The sequence below is a fragment of the Argiope bruennichi genome, chromosome X2 (assembly GCF_947563725.1).
Source record: "Argiope bruennichi chromosome X2, qqArgBrue1.1, whole genome shotgun sequence".
NCBI classification, from domain to species: Eukaryota; Metazoa; Arthropoda; class Arachnida; order Araneae; family Araneidae; genus Argiope; species Argiope bruennichi.
In genome coordinates this window covers 51,447,854-51,468,098 of record NC_079163.1, presented here as the reverse complement: position 1 = coordinate 51,468,098, position 20,245 = coordinate 51,447,854, and the positions used below count along the sequence as shown (strand labels likewise).

General features: G+C 29.3%; 1 protein-coding gene across 2 annotated transcripts in view; it reads right to left on the bottom strand.

Moving 5' to 3' along the window:
• Positions 1-10,081: 10,081 nt before the first annotated feature.
• Positions 10,082-20,245, bottom strand: part of LOC129960877 (uncharacterized) — a 116,954-nt gene continuing 106,790 nt past the window's right edge. For both annotated transcript variants that reach the window (XM_056074587.1, XM_056074586.1), the window contains exon 4: positions 10,082-12,383. In XM_056074587.1, coding sequence (XP_055930562.1) covers positions 12,250-12,383 — 134 coding nt within the window. In that variant the 3' untranslated portion in view covers positions 10,082-12,249. The remainder of the gene's footprint in view (positions 12,384-20,245) is intronic.

Sequence of the window (20,245 nt, the reverse complement as noted above, 5' to 3'; positions counted from 1 at the left end):
GAGTAACGATAATTCGATGCCATTACGATGCATGGGAACGATGATTAAGAGATTCAAGAAAAAAACATAACAACATGTTTTATCATTATATTTTTGTTGAAAATAAAATATTCTGTTAAATGCTGCAAATGTATGGGTTGTTGTCATTTAAAATAAAACCAGTTTTTATCGGATCATTTCCTATTTTGAAATCTGTCACCTTTCATCGCAATTTATTTAAATCGATGCACCAATGTGTCTAGAAATCTGGAATATTTTGGATCTCCCTTTCAACTTATGAGTTTTAATAATTCTTTACTGATTGCAGTTAAAACTAAATGACGAGACATTACTGCTATTGAAATTCAATTTATAAAGTGACCGTTCTGAACCATTTCTTCACATCATTCAACAACTGTAAAATTTTCCAAGAAGCTTTCAGCAAAAAGCAAATAGAAGCTGTTCAGTTACGTAAGGCATTAAGTATTATTACTTGAAATTTTGAATATAAGTAAAGATGCAGAAAACTTGCAAATAGGAGTAAAATCAATACATTGCTATACTTCATTAGAAAAGAGAAATTGAATTTCATTGCCTCAAGAAAATAAATTCTTTTGTCTTTTCTTTTTTCTGATTTTACCTAATTGAATCACGGTGGTAAAAATTGCCTCCTAAAAGAGGAATCCTGTCCCAAGCAGCATGTATACCTTGTCATATTTCATTGTTTGTTTAAAGAAACATATCTGAGAGAATACCAGTTTGAATTCAACCTACAAATACTTAAATCAAATTGGTAATTTTTTGTCAGAAAAATACTTCTAATAAGAAGTTATCTGTTGACTACTCATGAATTGGATGTGTATTGTTATAGTCACGTGAGCGAAATTTATCATGACAGTTTTATTTTACTTCGTTTTGTAGATGGGTAAGCATGATTACGCTACTAAAGCAACGTTCACACTAGACCAGCTATTGTGCGCAATAGAAGGACACGCCTACCTAAGAAAAGTCACGTGATCACAATGGGACAACGGCAAATAGTTGCCCTGATGAGACAACTACTTTCAAATGTCCCATTGGGGTCACGTGATGTTCTTGAGGTAGGCGTGACCTTCCATTGCTCGCAATAGTTGGCGTTGTGTGAACGTATGCAGTAAGGAGGAACTGCAAACAGCCTTCTCTTTTCTCTGGTTGGAAGGTGTTGATTTATCAGAGGTTTTCGATACAATACGGAATCCATGCACTGTAAAGTGTTATAATGGTCTGCAGGCATGAACGAGAAATCTTACTGGCAAGCTTCCTGGTAAAAATTGACGAAATCACTTAATCCATCATAGATCCAACTATGTCATCACTCACGATGAGCTGTATTTCTATAAAAGCTCTGCTTAACGAGAAAATTGTTTACCTTAGAGCATAAAAGCAATCATGTTGTGATTTTCCAATGTTTATTCTACCCCTGCCACTACCAAATACTCTTTGCGAGAAGGAAAACCAAAATGTGAGAACTCGCATCTTAATGAGACAGTTCACTGTTTTGCTTTTGATTTTCTAGCTTGAGGCTGAGGTTTTTCGTCTTCTGTTAATTCCATAATACTCTGGTGAAATGTGTTTAATATAATCATAAAATTATGACTAAATTGTTGCCGACATCTACAACTCTTGTCAGTCTCTATTTCTGAAACTGATTGATAATTTTAGTGTTTAGAAGTTTTGACGAGGTCTGTTATTCAAGTGCAAGAAACCTCGGTAACCATTTCACGTTCTTTCACTACATGTGTCTGAAGAATCTTATGCGCACATGTATAGGGTCTTCGCATTGACGTTTGAAACCAATCGTTTTTATAGCCTTTTATTTGAATATAGATACTTTTGAATTTGAACCCATTTCCTCGAGTTGGCACTATTGTGATCTGATTACGTTTAATTATGGCATCCTTTTATCAAGCAAGTGAACTTATTTTTTGAGAGTTGTGTAGTTTAATTCTGTTCTCTATCATGGATTTCAGCATTTGACATCAATTTCTACTTTTGAGCATTTTATAGGATTTTAAAAGACCTTAAAGAAATTTGGACTTATTTTGGTTTCTCAAAACGTACGCTGTTGGTTTCTACATTATTTATTCCGAATCTGATTGTCTTCTTCATGGTAAGTGATTTTTATTGAAATATTTAAGTCTTTATTATTATTGAACTTTTGTATTATTGTAGCACTGCTAATATTATATATAAATATAAAATGTCACAAATAAAGTATCCAATAAAATATTTAGTAACAAAGTTAGGGAGGGCCTGAAAGATGACTGTTATGATGTTTTAAAATATAAGACAAAACGTGGATGATTACTGCATTGTTAAATATGGGAAAACGTTTTGATTGCAGTTCCAGTTGGATATGATCAGGTTTACTTTACTTCTTATTAGACGATATTACTGAACAATACAACATTGGTAACAACTAAGATTGTAAATTTAAAAGACCAAATCTCGATGAGGACATTATTACTCTGGATTTAAAAATTAGGATTTGGAGCTCGAAAATGCTTCCCCCGAGGAAAAAATGGCAGAAATGAAAAGATTATTGATTTTATAGAGATGAAGAGGAAAAAATCTCAAAATATTGTAAATCAAGCTTTATCTATACCTGTAAAATTAGCCCTTACTTTCTCGAAGTTAGTCACTCTGGTTGAGAGTAAGCCTCGAAAATGAAACAGATAAAAATCCGTATTGGCTTAACTGTTCCTCATGTGAATCATACCAACCATGTAATATTGGTTTTTGTAAATAAGGTTTATTTTTGTAATTTGCTCCAGGGAGCAAAAAATCGCAATTTTTATTAATGATATCAAACATATAGCATATTTTTTATCTTTACCTTTTGTTTAATACTCTTTACAAATAAGTCACATTTGTTTTGCTTCTGACTCTTTCTTTTCCTGAACTTGCATTATCTTTAATTTCTGGACATGAGTATATAATACATGTAAACAATAAAAGGGAAAGCACTCTGAACGCTTCTCTGAGGGATTCCTTGGGTAAGATGTAACATTTTTCCAAGAGGCAAAAAAAAATTTTTTATTAATAAAATTATATATCCATTTGGGTTACCTCGGAAAAAAAAATCAATCTATATCAAAAGTCTGAATTTTTTTTTCAACAATGAACTTTTCATTTCGCTTTGTTTTTCTGATAGTCTGATCTAGATAATAAGTCAGTAAAAAGTAAATAAGAGACCTTCTCTGCTGATTTGAAAATGCAGAAACTAAGTTATCAATGAATAAATTAAACATAATGCAACCGCTTAATGCACCTTTGGAGGACTCTTTTGCAGACTAATATCTGAAATAGTCATTTCCATTTTTCTAAGCTTGCTTACACGATAAACTAGGGATTCTATTTACTTTATCATATTGCCACGCAGCCAAATAGCTTTTGATGCAATTTTTGATTCCCTTTCAAATTATAAACATCTTTAAAATTAATATAAAATGTTATTATCTTCAGTATTAATAATTCAGCCTATTAATAATTAGTCTTTCCATAAACCTTTTCTAGTGAGAAAGTAGAAAATATTGTTAGTAATTATAAAGATATTTCGGATTTTTTAATGGCATATATTCTCAGCTCTTTTAAGACTATGAAGACTCAAATCCCATTGAAGACACATAAAATGATTTTCTTAATTGTTTCACGTCTGTGTTTCAAAGTCTCCACATAAATATTTTCCTGCAATTGAGGTTTATTCATTTTAATACACTCGATTCCAAATTCACTTTTTAAAATTAAATTTTGGAAACATTGAAACTATTTAAATTAAATTGAGCGTGCCTGTATTCTTTTTTCTCCTGTTTCTATATTTTTCGAACAAAAAAGTCGATTTCTCTGCTTTTTATTCACATCTGACTAAAAGCAACTGCTCTTGTTTTATTTGATGCTAAATTTCTGCCATTAAATCGACTCTCTTGGAACTAGTTCATTTTATTAATTTATTTTGTTGACAAAAATTTATAAGGTCTTAAACTGTCATTTATGTAATTAATATTAGAGAAAAAAATTAACCTTTTTTTCCCTTCGATTATCCTGAAGAAAGCACCTTTCAGCACTGTTCAGGAAATATTAAAAATTTATTGTAAAGCTATGTTTGTTTCGCAAAAACTATATTATTCGCGTTGTCTGCTTGAATAAGCGCCATCTGTCGTTTGTAAACACTATTACAAGTGCGGTGTTTTCTCTCGCACAATTCATTTTTACGGATTATAATTTACTACGGATTATTTTGTTTGTCATAAAGTTTAATTACATCCCTTCGTCAGAATTTGAGTAAATATAGCTTCAATACTACTATGAGAGTTTTTTTAAATGTTATTTCGACTTTTATGCTTATTTCGCTCTTCATTATTAAAGATCAATTCACATGAAACACATTCACATGATCAATTCACATTTATTGTACTACTCAGTCTTCTTAAATGGATAACATGAAATCTGTACAGTCGGATAGAATACGAATGATCGGACAGCCGGATTACTAAACTGGCAACCTAGACAATTGCCTATAGGACTTTCAACTTTTGGGGGGTATTCCGAAGCCCCTAGACTTTAGACTGTAGAAGCCTCTAGAGCAGTATTTTCAGAATAATTTAATTTCGTACTTCTATTGAATTTACAGAGCCTTTGCACTCGAACTTATTGTAATTAAAATCAAGTATCATTTAAATTGTGGAACATTATTCCAAGATCATTTCTAATTAAATGATCTTTTGTAAATCTTATACTAAGTTACTTTGTAATTCTAAAGGGTATATTCTTTATAATTAAAAAAAAATGCCTGATCCTATTATTAGATAGAATTTAGACTGTGTTAACGAGTGTTGTTGTCTTTCAATGTTTTTTTTATAACTTTAAAAATTATTTGTGTGATATCTGAAACCAAATCTTTTGAAAGTGATCCATAATTTATTGTTTTACTATTTCATTTTATCAAAGTTTTCTGTTTAAAACTACTTATATAGAGATTAAACCAAAGTCATTATATATGACCTTGAAAGTTTGGAAGGGGAAAAGGGGCCTCAAGACTTTTGTTGCCTTAAAGTCCATAGAATCCGGTCTCGTTGATCAGTACTAGATTGACATTAAAAAATATAAGCAGAATTATTTAAGTTTCCTTTTTCTGAATAATATTCTTTGAAGATTATTGTATTGTAGAAATTTAATTACAAATTATTTGAATTTTTGATGATGATAACCGAAAGTAATATCGCACAAAAATTATTCATAAGCATCTCCAAATTTGCGCAGTTACATTTTCAATCATTTTATTTTAAATGACATGCAATTCTCTTCCTTCAATTTTAACAAATTTTTAAAATTATTTTTGAACATGATTTACAACAATGCTTTCTATTGTTTTAATAAGTCTAACCTAATTCATTGTTTCATCGAATTTTTTAAATGCTTTTTTTTTCTCTGTTAAATCCGATAAATATATCTCAAATAATTTTTAAAATTAAGAATTTTAATTTTCGTTGAAGCTTACGTTTGTAATTTCCAATTTCTTTTTTCGAGCCTTTTGAGGTCGTTCGTGCCTCCAGCTTACCAAAAATTAAATACATTTCACAAATAAATTATATGATAGGCAAACATCTGGCTGCCAATGACTGCAAGTTTTACTATCAGAATTAATTTCACTTAAATTCCAGACATCAATGAAATCTCTATTTCATTATTCAAAACTTTATAAATATCAATACAGTATTGTATTGGTGCCAAAAATATTACCTTTACGAAATAAACTAAGTAAAAAACATTGTATGAGTTTAAATCAGTGATAAACTTCATGATGATTCTGTTACACATTTACAGAGCATCTGGTCTTTCCTACAAAAAAGAAAAATTATATGTCACCTCAAAACAGTTTTATGATGGAAAATTCTACCATGCAAATAGATAGATGATTTTGAAAAAATAGATAGAAAAACGATAGGTTGATGGCGCTAATTCCAGATTTCATGATGAAAGTAATGTTACTTTTTATCCAAACTACAATAATTTTTTACGAGTTTCTGAAATTTATTATCCTGCACATGTTAAAGAAAATAAGATTCTAAAATGATTTGCCAGTTCAGGTAATTTTTCTTTAATTATTTCCAATTAAATTCACTATTTTTATAAAATCTATATTTGAATTGGTCACTTGAGGTCCGAAAGCAACTGAAACCATCTATACATTAGTAATTCCATCAAACTAATGGCATTACTGTCTTTTGGAGGAGCTCGGTTTTCGAGCGGGATATATGCTGAGTTAATACATTTAAACGTGAATCTTTGCAATTAATGTGATTTCAATTTTGTCGGTTGATTAATCCATTTTTCAAGATTAGTTATTATTTACTTCAGAAATAGATATATTGTAAAAGTTGAGATCCTGTGATTATTGAATTTTTAAAAATTAATGTGAAACTGAAATATCGAGTCTTTTAAAAGTTCCTGTTTTTGCAAAAGCCTGTTGATGGATAATATAAACTTGCGGTCCTATCGCTAATATCCTGATTATTTGAGTCGGTATACTATACTACTACTATCATCAGCTTGAGGTGATTGACCAAAATGTTGAGCTTTTTTTAATTAAAACTCAACAGAAAGAAATTTAGCTAACCATTCCCCACAAGTGAATTATATTAAGTATCAATGCCATAAAATATTTGTTTAAACCATCAGCAAGTTTTTTTCTTAATGGAAAAAAAATGATTTTAATACGGAGTTCCAAGGAAAAGTTTCAACACCATGCATGCAATTTGAATTGAATTAACTTAAATGGAAATTCAAATTGCGCATTGCATATGTGAAGGTCAAACGTCCTTCTTTTGCTATAATGTGGATGTTGGACGGAATGTCTATCATGTCATTTTACCACAATTCGAATTTACGAGGATTATCTCGAAACTCTACTCGCGTAACTTCAGAATATAGTATTTGTCTAGCTAAAATAAAAATATTTACAATTGGATACCTTTCCCTAAAAGAAATAGGTCAATAACATTTGAAATTTCAATTATACTTCTTTCGAATTCCCCTCCTTTCTGAGCATTGCTTATTTACGAATCACTGCCATTAATGAACTTTTGTTTTTGTTTAAAGTTCCTGCTCGAGTGAATAATGTTCAGTTTCCCTTGGGGAAAAAAGAGCGGTGGAAAGTATTTTTTTTTCTTCCATCTTTTCTTTTATGTCTGTTTCTTTTAAAATAGAGACAATTTAAGCGTGACGCTTACAAACAGTCGGCTGACACCTGAAGCTCCATCTAGGTTTTTTGAAGGATGTGCACTAAATTCCTCACTCAGCATGTCTGCTTGATACTCCCTCTCTTTTTAAAATCGAAGGCGCTTGAATGAAACACAAACTGTTTTCTGTGGCTTTCAGCCAAGTCTTCTTTCAGGTTTTTAACTAACCGTCTCTGTCAACTTCGCACAGTTTTGATGTGATGACTGACAAGAAATACAGGTCATAGGGTTCATGGAGGCGATAGATATTCTTCAAAAAACTCTCTAATAAAAAAAAAGGACTTGAGACTTCAAAGGAAAAGAAAAATGATCATTTGTCACCTAATTATTTTAACTCTCATTAATGAGACTGGTAAATAAAAACCTTTGAAATCAACGTCACTGTCAAGTTTCAAATTTCAATTATCACTTTGAAAGCACACGAAATGAAGAATAAATGAAAAAAAAATACGTTTGTAAAAGATGGAGATAGTTTCTTTTATTTGTTTGCCCAGAAAATTTGAATTAATGGAATGCGATGATTTTTTTTTTTAAATCTTTTAGTGCCACTACTCTTACTTCTAAATATTAGATGTCTTTTCGAGTTTCAGTGTTCATGACACATTTCACTTTGAAGTGCACAAATATTTACATTAAAGACATCGTCACTGGCAATCAAATTACATTAGATGAAAAAAATTGAAGCTTTCAAGTATGAGCTTCAACTTATTGGCAAGGTCAAGAGAAGTTAGTAGAATTTAAGCAAAATTATAAAAACAGACGATGATTTATTGTTTTTACTCTAATGAGATTTAACTGTCCTTTTTCTTTTACTTAAAATTTTTTTTCAAATTTTTATATATTTATCACCATTTTATTTTTATAACAATAATTAAAAGAAAAAAATAAATTAACTGGCTGCTGCACCAAATATGTAAGATAACAATGCTCCATAAACTAATTTTCTTGAAAAATTTCCCAAGCTTTGGAAAGTATATATATGTTTTCTAGTTTCTTTTTAATTATCATTTAGAAGATTCATCGGGTAAATTTAATTAAACAAAAATAAAAGTATTATAAAAATACAAAGGAATTCTTTAAAAAAAATGTTGTCTTCATAACATGATATTTTCCTACTTTAATGCAGTATTTTCTCAAACTGAGGGTTGCAGTCCTATTAAGGAATACTTAAAAAAAGTTAGGTTTGAAAGATTTCAGTTGGAGGAATGTTCAATAAGTAAAATTAATTCACAAATGAGGCGTAATTTAAAAGATCACATTACAGTTTTATGAATAATAATGAATTGAATTTTGCATTCAGCAACCAGCAGTTAATATATATAATAATATAATATGCAATATACAGTGCTGCGAATGGGAAAAGTTTCAGGAGATCGGCTTTAATCCATATCATTGTGCCTCGTTTTATAAGATTGGCACAGCTTGGCCAGTATTGGCCCTTGCGCCATAAAGAAGTAATCAATCAATCAGTTGTTTTATAAGAAACAGGACCTTCTTATTCAGTGGACTGTAGCATATATAATGGCGCCGTTGATCCAAGAACGCCTATAAATTTATTATACTGTTATTATTATAATTTTGCAAAAAAAAAATTATTTCATTATAATTTTAAATATGTTAGAAATAAAAATATGAACAGGACTTGTATTGGACAACCATAAATTTTATAATGTTACTTAAATATGTCTATCAGTTCAAAAAAAAATATTTATACAGAGTCAATTAGAAAATTCTAAACCATGTGGGTAAAAAAATCATCTGCATATCAATTTTATATGATTAATGATAAAGCAGAAAACTATATGCTGATAAACAATATTATAAAGTGTTAAATTTAGTTTTTAAATCATATGCAGAGCGTTTCATTAAAGAATTATACTTTATAACTGCTAATCATGTATACGATCACTAGTGGTGGAAGGTGGTTTGCAAAATCGTATTTTGAAAACAGCAGGTTTGTACAATTGTGACGTTATTCAGAGAACTGCCAAATTACACAGTTTGCCAAGAGCACTCACATTTGTTGACTGCCTTGATGTCAAGAGTTCTTGGGGTTTTGCGTATATACAAAAAAATAAACGCTAGTCATGATTATAATAGCGTATCTCTAATGTTTAGGATACGCAAAATACTATAAAAGGCAGGACCTTGTTGTTTACAAAATTTTGTCTGGATTATTATTGTTGAAGTAATGAACTCAGTTATTTATCTACTGAGATTTTAGCTTATCTATGCCGTTCTATTTGTATATATGTCATTTTGCATTGTGTATGCCATAATTTTCGCCATTACAATATTTGCATGTATATATAATATAGCGACGCCAACTCTACATTTATACTACATGAATTAAAATAGAAATATGATTCCACATTATTACTAATTAAATTTTGATTAAATGTTTTAAATTTGGATTTTTAAAACTATTTTTTGTAAAATACTGTTGACAGTAGGAAATGTGACTTCTATTACGAATTTTTCTGCATGGTCTCATTTCGAGCTGCAATCCATATTCGAAAAATTATACATTTCACAAAAATGGAACAACATTTCACAGTTACAATGTTGCAGTATTTTGTTTAAAAAGATATTGTGAGAGAGAAGGGATATATAGTCAAGATATATTCTTTATTGATTCCATAATAGTATCACGAAACGTATGCTTTTTTACAGCAAAATATTTTACTTGTGTTAAAGACATACAAACATAATGAATCGTTAGTATATTTTAGTAAAACAAAAAAAAATTTCTTACTACGCAATTTTTGAAACATTAATCCCATTACACCACATTTGATAATACAATAATGATAACAATATATACATATAAAAATGTTTAAGAAAAACACAAAATAGTTGCGAATAGAAATAAATGATATTTATAATATAAACAATTACATGTGCTCGTACATTTTATTTATAGCACATTTACGTTAAATACAATAATCATTTCAAAAGATTCTCAATCATGAAAAAAATAAAATTTTTTAGTTCAAAGTTCTAAGAATTATATATTGTAAAAAGATATTTTTCAATCATTAATAGCATATCTCAACAACACTTAGTGCATTCGGAGTTCATTTATAGCAATCTAGACAAATCCTTGATACAATCAAATGATGAGATATATTCAGAGTGTCTTATTAAAGGTGTTGTTTACATCTTAAAAGGTGCGGTTTATACAATTGCTGTTTACATCTGCAGTTTCAAACATATACATAAACAGTTTCTAAAATAGATGTTTATACATTTATTTCAAAAAAATATAATCAATTTTTAGGTTAATTGTGTAAATACTATTAACCTCGTAGCATTAAAATACGTATAATCAATGAATTGCCATATAAAATATATCTTTACAAACCATTTATCAACATTGCACATAAGTTTTTATAAGTGTATTATAAGCTCGATCTTGAAATTGATAAAGTACATTTCGAAATTGTTTTTATACAAAGTCATATTTTGTGTATGTATGCGAATATGTTTATTTATGTAAGTCTTTATTTTCTAAAAATCAACTGATATAATTCTTAATTGGAAATCTGCATTACGGACCGGTGTTTTTGTTATTTAAAAACCAATTGCACAGAAAGCATTTCAGTGGAACGTGTTTTTTTTTTTTTTTGGGGGGGGGGAGGGTTTTTTTTTAAAAAAAAGGTGAGCATATTTCTTCACATTAAAAATGGAAAATTACTAAATTGAAATTTTTTTTAAAAAATTTTGTTGCAATTTTGCAACTCAATGATAAACTGTGTATTGTCTGAAAATATTTTTTTTTCTGATTATAAGGTCTAAATATTAAATAGATTGAAGGAATGAAAATTTTGCATAATACTTCTGATAAAAATTACATTGATTTGAAATTTCAAAGAATTAAGAATGGAGGGAAAAGGAAAGAAATTCCTAATTCTGTCATCGTTTTATGAACTTTCAGCTTCAAATATTGTATTTTCGTAAATCATTTTTATACCATTTTCTTATTAAGAATATTTGCTCGAAACAAAAATAGGATATTTGAATTGGTTTTTAAATTCTGCTGCTTACACAAAAAAATTTGGTATATACCTTGCTTGATTCCGAGAAACTGAAATTTTCTATAATAATTGAATCTAGTATAGAAAAACTACAGTAGAGTAAACTATAGTTTTAGGTACAATGTATTTCTGGAAATATTCTTGGAAATTTCATAGTTTTATTTTATTGGTGTCTTTCTAATTTGCTATATATCTTAGCGTAAAAATGTAGGTAACATGATTAACTGAGAGCAAGGCATTTTGCTCTGACTGTGATGTTATCAGCAGCTGTCAGTTTTTATTTTATATTACATCTGATTATTATGCGCTACTCCTTTCTTTTTTTTTACCACAAACAATGTACAAATCATGCTATACGATAGTAGTTTTATGAAGTGCAGTAATTGAATGGATCAGATATTGCATGGATAATACACATACCCAGTAATTTCTACTTCACCAATTAAATTGTTTTCATACTACTTTACTATCTTACATGTCTTTTAACAGCATTCATTACTTAAACATCTCGACAGTATTTAATAAGCTACGTATGATCGCGTCACCGACGACTGACAAATTAAGTGCTTCTAAGCATCTTGGGATTATAAAAAGAACTCAATGAAATGAAACATTTCAAATATTTAAAATAAAACTTTGTTACGCAGAGTGCAAGTTTCTGCTGAGAAAAGCTAAATGCTTGTCAAACATGTCAATAACATTTTTTTAAAAAATTAAGGAAAATATACCAAATTATTTAACTGTTGCTTGTGATACATTGCAGAACTTTCTTAATTAACTCACCTTGTTCCTGACTATAGTGTTCATGGGCTTTGTGCTACATACTTCAAAGCTATAAAGGAACTGGCAAAATATAATATCAACAAAATTTGCTTATTTTCGAGTATTCTGTTTAATTTATAACTTATTTCAAAATATTCATTTTAGATGTTTTATTATTATAAATTTAAGAATTATTATTCTAAATTAGAGGCATCCGCATCCATAGTGACAGCAGACAGAAGAGAACTAGTATCTGGGTTGATGCTCTGGACAATTAGTGAAAGGCAATCTAAACTGGAGACATTTGTTGTGGATGTATCCGAAGTCTCTGAAAAATAAATCAATAAATAAGTAAATAAATAATTGAAATTTTGTTTTACTAATACCAAAGAAATTGAGATTTTTAGTTTGAGACTATATACATACTAACAATATAATCGAGACGAATATATTTTAGCGCACTTTTCTAAACCCAAAATAGAAATTATTTTTTATAGCAGTAATTTTATAGTTCACATAATAATAAGTAGTGTTGGTATAAATGATAAATCTGAAAGTTGTACTAATATTTATTTATTTATTTTCTCTTTGAAATTAGAAAAAATACAATTTCATCCCTGTAAAACTGCTCGCAGTCTGAAAAAATTATGCTTTGTAGAAAGTTCTTTGTTTAAAAAGTAAGCCAAAAAAATGTATTAATTGAATGCTGTAAAATTAATAGAACAAATTAATTTATTTCCTGCTGCCTTTTTTCAACACTATTGCTCTTAAAATATGATTTTTAATTGCCTACAATTCTGATTTGAAAATTAACAAATTCGATTGCAAGTACTTAGCTAAAAATTGTTTACATTTCTATTACTTTTTAGCATTTTATTCTCTTATAATAAAGAATTTGCTTACAAAAAAAGAGACCTTCTTTAATTATTCTATATTAAAAACCAACTTATTTTTTTTTATGTTTCAAAAATGAAATAAAACTTATTCTTATGGTTAGATATGGCGAAAAGGACTGATTCAAAGTTAGGATATTCGAGTACTTCATTAGATGCCTGAAATTAACGAAGAATTCCTGAAAAACAAAAGTTAAAAAAAAAAAAAAACTATTTCTGTTGCTAACAACAGCGACTTCTAGAAAAGTGAAAAGTCCGACTTCCAAAATTACTACTTATGACTTAAATGTATTATAGAGTAGAAATCAATTGGAGGTGATTTCAGAGATCGTAGACACAAGATGGCAACCATTTTCACCTTCCCTTATTGACATCTTGTTCTTCTTTCCCCGACAACCGACTTATACCAATTATGCTTTTTTCTTTTGCAATGCGCAACAAATCATGGCATATATATATTTTTTTTACTTTGCATAAAGAATTATTATGTAGTAGTTAAAGATTTACTAAAGAAAAACGGAAAATATAGAATTGGCATAACGAGAACAGTTGGAACTCTTTTATTTTTGCTACAGTCATGCCTAGATGGGTGCGAAACGTTTGAGAATCCCCCAATCCCTCTTCTTCCCTCGTCGGAACCCTCCAGTCGTGACCTCCGAGAGATAGTTCTAGTTCCCTCAACCATTTTGTCTGAGATGGGGGTGGGGATTGTTGTGAGTCTAGATGGATAAAGGTATACATCATCTTTGAATCTTGATGAAGACAGATATACTGAATTGCTTTTTGAAATTTCTCTGGTCAGTGTTTCATAGTTGGGCATTATTTCACCCTAAAAAACGGAGTTAGTTACGTTTCAGCCAAAACCAAAATATTTCCCATTAAATAAAGTCGAAACATATTGATAATTATAATGCTATTTAGAAAGAATAAAAATAAATGCGAACATGGTTGATTTTCAGAGTAGTTAGTCACAGGAATCCGTAATCTCCAACCTTAATGCTGTTTTAAAATGAATTTATAGGTTTGGTTTTAATAAGTACGATGTCTCGTGTCACTAGATTTTTTTTTTAAATTACTATTTGAAATTTATTGTAGTCGAATGATTATTATTAAGTGTAAACGGACTTTGAAAAGATAAGTTATCATTATTTGATCTCATTTATTTAATTCAATAAAAAATGGATTTAAAATATTAAATTCTTATTTTTGATTTAAACCATAAAATGTGGTGTTTTAATGATGACACGTGCAGTTGACATACTTTGAAAAAAGTATGCAAAAGGGGATGGATTTGATTACTGAATAAATGAAAGTTTTTTTTCTCTATTTTTTTCTTATTTACTTTTAAAAAAAACAAGCATAAAAAACTATGATGAGCAGTTATTTTAAAAGACATTTTAAATAATATAATAATATTTAGAGGGGATACAAATTCTGAAATTATTTTTGTGATTTTTTTTTTTTAAGAAGCTCATAAAATTTCATACTGGAAAAACATTTCGACATTTATTATAGATCATTCCCCACAAGAATCATTCCATTTAATTATAAGAACTAATGCGATTTTTGGAAAAGAAAAAAAAAATAATTCTGCAATAGATTAACCTGATAAATGTGATGTCCGAGCACAGTTCAAGCATTAAATAACCATATTCCTGAACTAATAAGCAGACGAATTGATAGAATCAACGTAGGTAAATTAAATCATTCGCAAATGTTATAATTCAATCCAAAAATTACATGGAATCCACAAACATTAAATGCTCCATGGAGTCTTCATTGAATCAATACATCAACATACTTAACAACTCAAAGATGTCATCTAATTAGATAGCAAACTCCGCAGTTAAGGTGTTAACTGACATAATTATAAAGAATTTAAATATTGGTTACTGATAATGATGCGCGTTTTTAAACGTATAAGTTCTGTAGTTCAATATACAAAATAAATGATCAGAACTAATTTTGATGATCAATAATTCTTCTCGGGGTGTCTAATTTTCTAACGTCATGGCTTCGGAATGGAAAAATATGCCGAGAGATCCGATATGCCTAAAGAACTACTGAGTATGTGGGAGTAAAGCACGTCACATTTTAGACTGTGGGAGGATGAAGTATTAAATTCTATCAAAACAGATATTCTGGCGAAGATACACATAAGTGTTTTTTCCCTTTTCAAGACATCAGGAGATGAGACCCCTGATTCTTTGAGCCCACACATAAGGTAACCTATTTTGGTCTCTTCTAATTTATTTAGCCGCCCCATGAGAACACAATGCCGCTAGGAAGTTAAACTACCTGAAGGAATTACGCATTTGTTCAGAAAAAAGGGAAATCCCAATGATTTTTTTTTTTTTTTTGGAAAAAAATTTGTTAGTATTACTGTAAGGTCGACAGAAATATGTTAAATTCGTCGCACAGAGTAAAATATTCTTATGCTGATGTGGCGAGGAAGTTTGAAAAAGGGGATGCCTGCTAATATGTCATCTGACCACAATTCAAAAGTGCGAATTATGTCCCAAAATATCCTTAATGTGGCTTCCAAAAGGGACATGCATCTAATAAAGATAAGCGCAACATTATGATGTATGTTATGAATATTAAACGTAATCAATGAATATTTTTGAAACTATTTAAATAGATTTGTGACAATTATATATGGTTTCAAATAGTTCTCTGCTTGCGCTGTGTGTTAGATGTTTAGTAAGTGTAGTTTTCACTTTGAATCATTTTATGAATAGATAAAATGTTTCAATGAATAAATTAAAGCTAGCTGTGATCTAAATGTTAAAAGCTTTTATACAGATCGCGTCGAATTGAATGTAATCTCCATATAATCAAGCATATTCTTTTACTAAATCCCTGTTTTGGATTAAATTTTATAATCAGCCGAACTACTTCAAGCTGCAGTATGCTGCTGCATTAATTTATGATATACAAATTCTGGAAAGTGAAAATTATTTCAGGAGGTAAATATTTATCTGTTTTTGTATATAACTTAGATTATTTGCATTTCCTTAGCTACTTATTGAAGCATGAAAATATCATTGTTACCTTGACTCTCGAACATTTACATCTATTGCCCAAGTGATACATATGTTTGATTTATGTATTTATTTACTTTGGTATCTCTGACTTCGGGCACACCGATCCAATTTTCGATGCAATATATTATTAAAAGAGTTCTTTAAATATTTAGCAGTCCGTTGAAGATATTATTTAACATTTTAAGTCTTTTTCTGATTGTTACGAATTGTAAATACCAAATTTGATATCTACTTCAGTGGATTAGGATATTCTTTTCTAAAAGCAGCCCCCCCCTTTTTTATATATAAAGTGTGGCTACTATAATTGCTTTATCACTTTTTCTGGTGATACACCAATTGCGAATCACTTCTTCTTTCGGTTTGAATTTGAATTAGATGCCGTCTGTCAAAAAATTAATCGATTGAATAAACTTTCTGCCTAAAAGAAAATGCGATTAAGAAAGACTAGAATTGGCCGTCTTTTGTCCAAAAACTAGAACTTTCCAACCGAAATTTTAGCAGAATGATTTCGTTATTTCTTAAAAGGAAAAGTTAGTGTATTATTTTATGTATCAACAAGAAAAAAAAATCTTCTCTATACATTGAAAATGTTGTTCAATGTAGACATAAAACTGAAATCTGTCATAGTAATACTTAAGTAAAATATTATTTAATCGCACTAAAGGCCGTAATGATTTATTAACTAATCTCGGTTTCGGGATCATATGATTGTAGGCTCTAAAATGTTATGAAATTCCGTCGTGTTTTTATATCTGATGAACATTGAAAATACCGATATGTTTCAAATAGCTTCACGTTGCTTGTGATATAAACATTTCAAGAATTAAGTAAAAGCTGAAGGGTTATTAGGTAACGGTTAAGAAGTCAGATCTGTTTCCAAATAACCATCGTGAAGTTTCAGAAAAAAACAGGAACATTAATTCAGCAAATCATATTAATAGAACTAAAAGGGTTACATTGTTTAGTTTTCAATTAACTTCAAATTTCCTCGGAGCATAATAAGTATCTAAGAAAATCAATTTCCTTAAAGGGTTCTTAGTTCTTAAATTGGGTAAAATGTGAAAGTTCCTCAAAATATTCATGTGAAAATGAAAGTTGTGTTTTCCAGTACGATGTTATTCATAAAGATTAAAAAGATATTTTCTGATTTTTAAAATATTAAAAGGAGAATATTTTTCGTTGATATATTTGTACGAAAAATTTAAAATATTTAGTATGCCTCTCGTATAAAAAAAATACAAATTATTTTACTTCCTTGTATAAATTATATTGCCAGCATTCCTCAAAAATTTCGGAAAATTTAGACTAGTTTGGAAGATTGTAGTAGTATTTGCATAGAAATATTCCATAGAGGATTTTTCTAAAATTGAAAAACAGTTTTGCTTTAAACATTAATAAAAATTACCTTTCTGATTTCATTCCTCTTAAATCGTGCTTTGAACGTTTTTAAAGAAAATTAAAATGAAGGAGAATTTAAACAAATTCCTGTGAAATTAACAACACTGCAGTTATTCAAAATAAGTATTGTTATTAACTAATATCTTCTATTTTAATAGAAACTTTTATCATTTTAAATTTAATATTTCATTTATTATTTTACGCCAATAAATGAAGAGAAAATCTTTTATCAGTCAAAGTGAAAACAAAAATGGTTCACTTTACTAAGCCATGAAAGAACCTGCTTCATTAAAAATGGCCTCAAATGGAAATTTCAAATGTATAGAACATTTAGTTTCGAGAGAAAATAGCGCCTATGTTTTGTTCAGAATATTTCGTAAATGAAAAGTGACGCTCCAAGGATTAATGTGAATAACTGAAGGGCATAGTTGGAATAGTTGCGAGTAACTAAGCGAGACGCCTACAACGGCACTGATGCAAAGATAGATCCAAAAGTTCCGATGCCACCGTTTCTTATAGAGGTGTGGGGGGCTATGTGAGGGAAAAGACAGCACTGCCTTCAAAGCTTGCCGTCAGTTATGATGCGAAAATGCATGACGCTTCCACACAAGGAGCTCTATCAAGAGTACAAGGAACTACGGTTAATATAGAGTAAAACTTTTGAATTATGTCTTTCTAGATGGGGAAAAAAAAAAAAAAAAAAAACTGCCCCAAAGTTCTGGATAATATAATAATCTTAGAAAAAGTAATGCCGTATTCTTTGGCGAAACAAATGAATTTACCTCATAAGAGAAAACATATGTTTAATTCGCTTTCACAAATGTTCCGCACAAAATAAAGCGTTTTATTATGTCCTGTAATGGGGAACTTGGCCTTTCCAAATCCAGCCCAGATAATATTAGTACTTTTCCATTGTTCAGCACTACGCATTATGTATGTTTTTAATACTTTAGCCGTATAAAGAATTCATATTTTCCCTCTGTTTATCCGAGATCGTTCTTTTCTCTTTTTGCAAATTTGTACTTTTTGGAACTGTTCAGTTATACTGTAATTTAATAGGTACAATTAGCATCTTATTTGCTTAGATATCCATTTAAAGTATTTCCTTTCACCGTTTATGTTATGTTTCATGCATTTTTATATATTTTGAAAATCATTTACACATATATACTTTTTCATTTATACATATCTATACACATATGTACTTTCTATAAGTTTTCGGATATATTCTACTATAGTTTTAATGCATGCACTTGGTATCTATTTTGCTTAGATATTCAGTTCGAGTATTCCTCTTCATTATTCTTGTACTCAGTACACTCTCGCCGACCTTTCATCTCAAGCCCAAACGGATGCAATTATTAGGAAAATTTTTCAAAATGCTATTCCGCTACAGGCACATGCCTATTCTTCATCCCCAAATCCAAGAATATTCTACAAACAAGAATTTCTTAAATCTTTCCACTGTCGACCTTTTATAGAGTAGTACACATTTTCGCTACCTCTTTTCTGTAAAATATAACCTTGAACCAAAAGTTCAAAAACGACGAGATGGTGCTGATGAACGGTAATTATAAAATAATTATTTGAAAAACTATAAAGAAATCTGTCATAGTGATATCAAGTCTTTAACTGTTTTTGCATACAAATTTCGAAGAATTTGCAAGAAAATACAGTGTATTAACACCCAATTTCACTCCTATAATGCTTCGTGAGAATGTAGAATTAGTTACGTCAGTCCATTTCATTGATAATTCTTCAAAAATGCTACTTTCTTTTTATCTATTCGACGATAATATTCACAGCATTAAGAAGTATTTTTTTTTTCTTTTTTGTTAAACTTTATCTTTACATGACGATTTACATGAATATAAAATTCAAAATGTAATCAATGTAAATAGATATTTTTATACAATAATTGATCTAGATATTTGATATTAGGATAAAATTAGTTGAAAAATAGTTATTGGTTTAATTTATTTTTCATGATCTTCGTGCTTTCAATTTTAGATTAATGTTTGGCTATGTATGACAGTTATGCCTTATTAAAGGCTTTCTATAGATTTTGGATTTCGTGACGTTTCGTTGCAACACGTAAATTTATAATATTAATAAAACATTTTCTAGATGACAAATTTTCTCAAATACGTTAGTACATTTATGGGAGCAGAAATTGCACCTTTTGTTATACTTATATGTTAATAAATTATTTATTTTATAGTAAAATGTTCTTACTGAAATAAAAGGGAAAATTATTTACAAAGGAAATTCTACATAGAGTTAAGTATTTTACTTTTGCATAACAAAAAATTGCATTATTCATCATGTGTTCAAAACCAATTCTTTTCAGTTCAGAACCGCTCAAGTACGCCATGAAAAGGAAATTCACAAAAAATAAATGCAGAGAACATAATACGATAATGATTTTTATTATTTATTTATGCATATGGTTAAATAAATTCTATAGGAGCTGCAAAAATTATAGATATACTATGATTCATTATAAGAATATATAAATATAACAAGAAGAATATACACTTGATCAATGTAAATGTTAAAAAATACCCCCCCCCCATATTTTTGATGTCATACTTTTACCTTTTTTTCGCGCATTAGCAATTTTGCAAGTAGTAATTTTCTGCTGTAGCATTGAAGGGAATTTTAATGTAACCAAAACACAAATAAAAAATTTTTGTCGAGATATAGAAAAGTTAGAACAAATGAAAAGGCAAACATAATGAAATGATGAACAGTGGTGCCATCTCTATTTTCTTTATCGAGTGCATATCTTCTATTTTCATTGTTAATTAGTGAATGCAAAAATTACGCAGTAAATATATGATCCTCTTCTC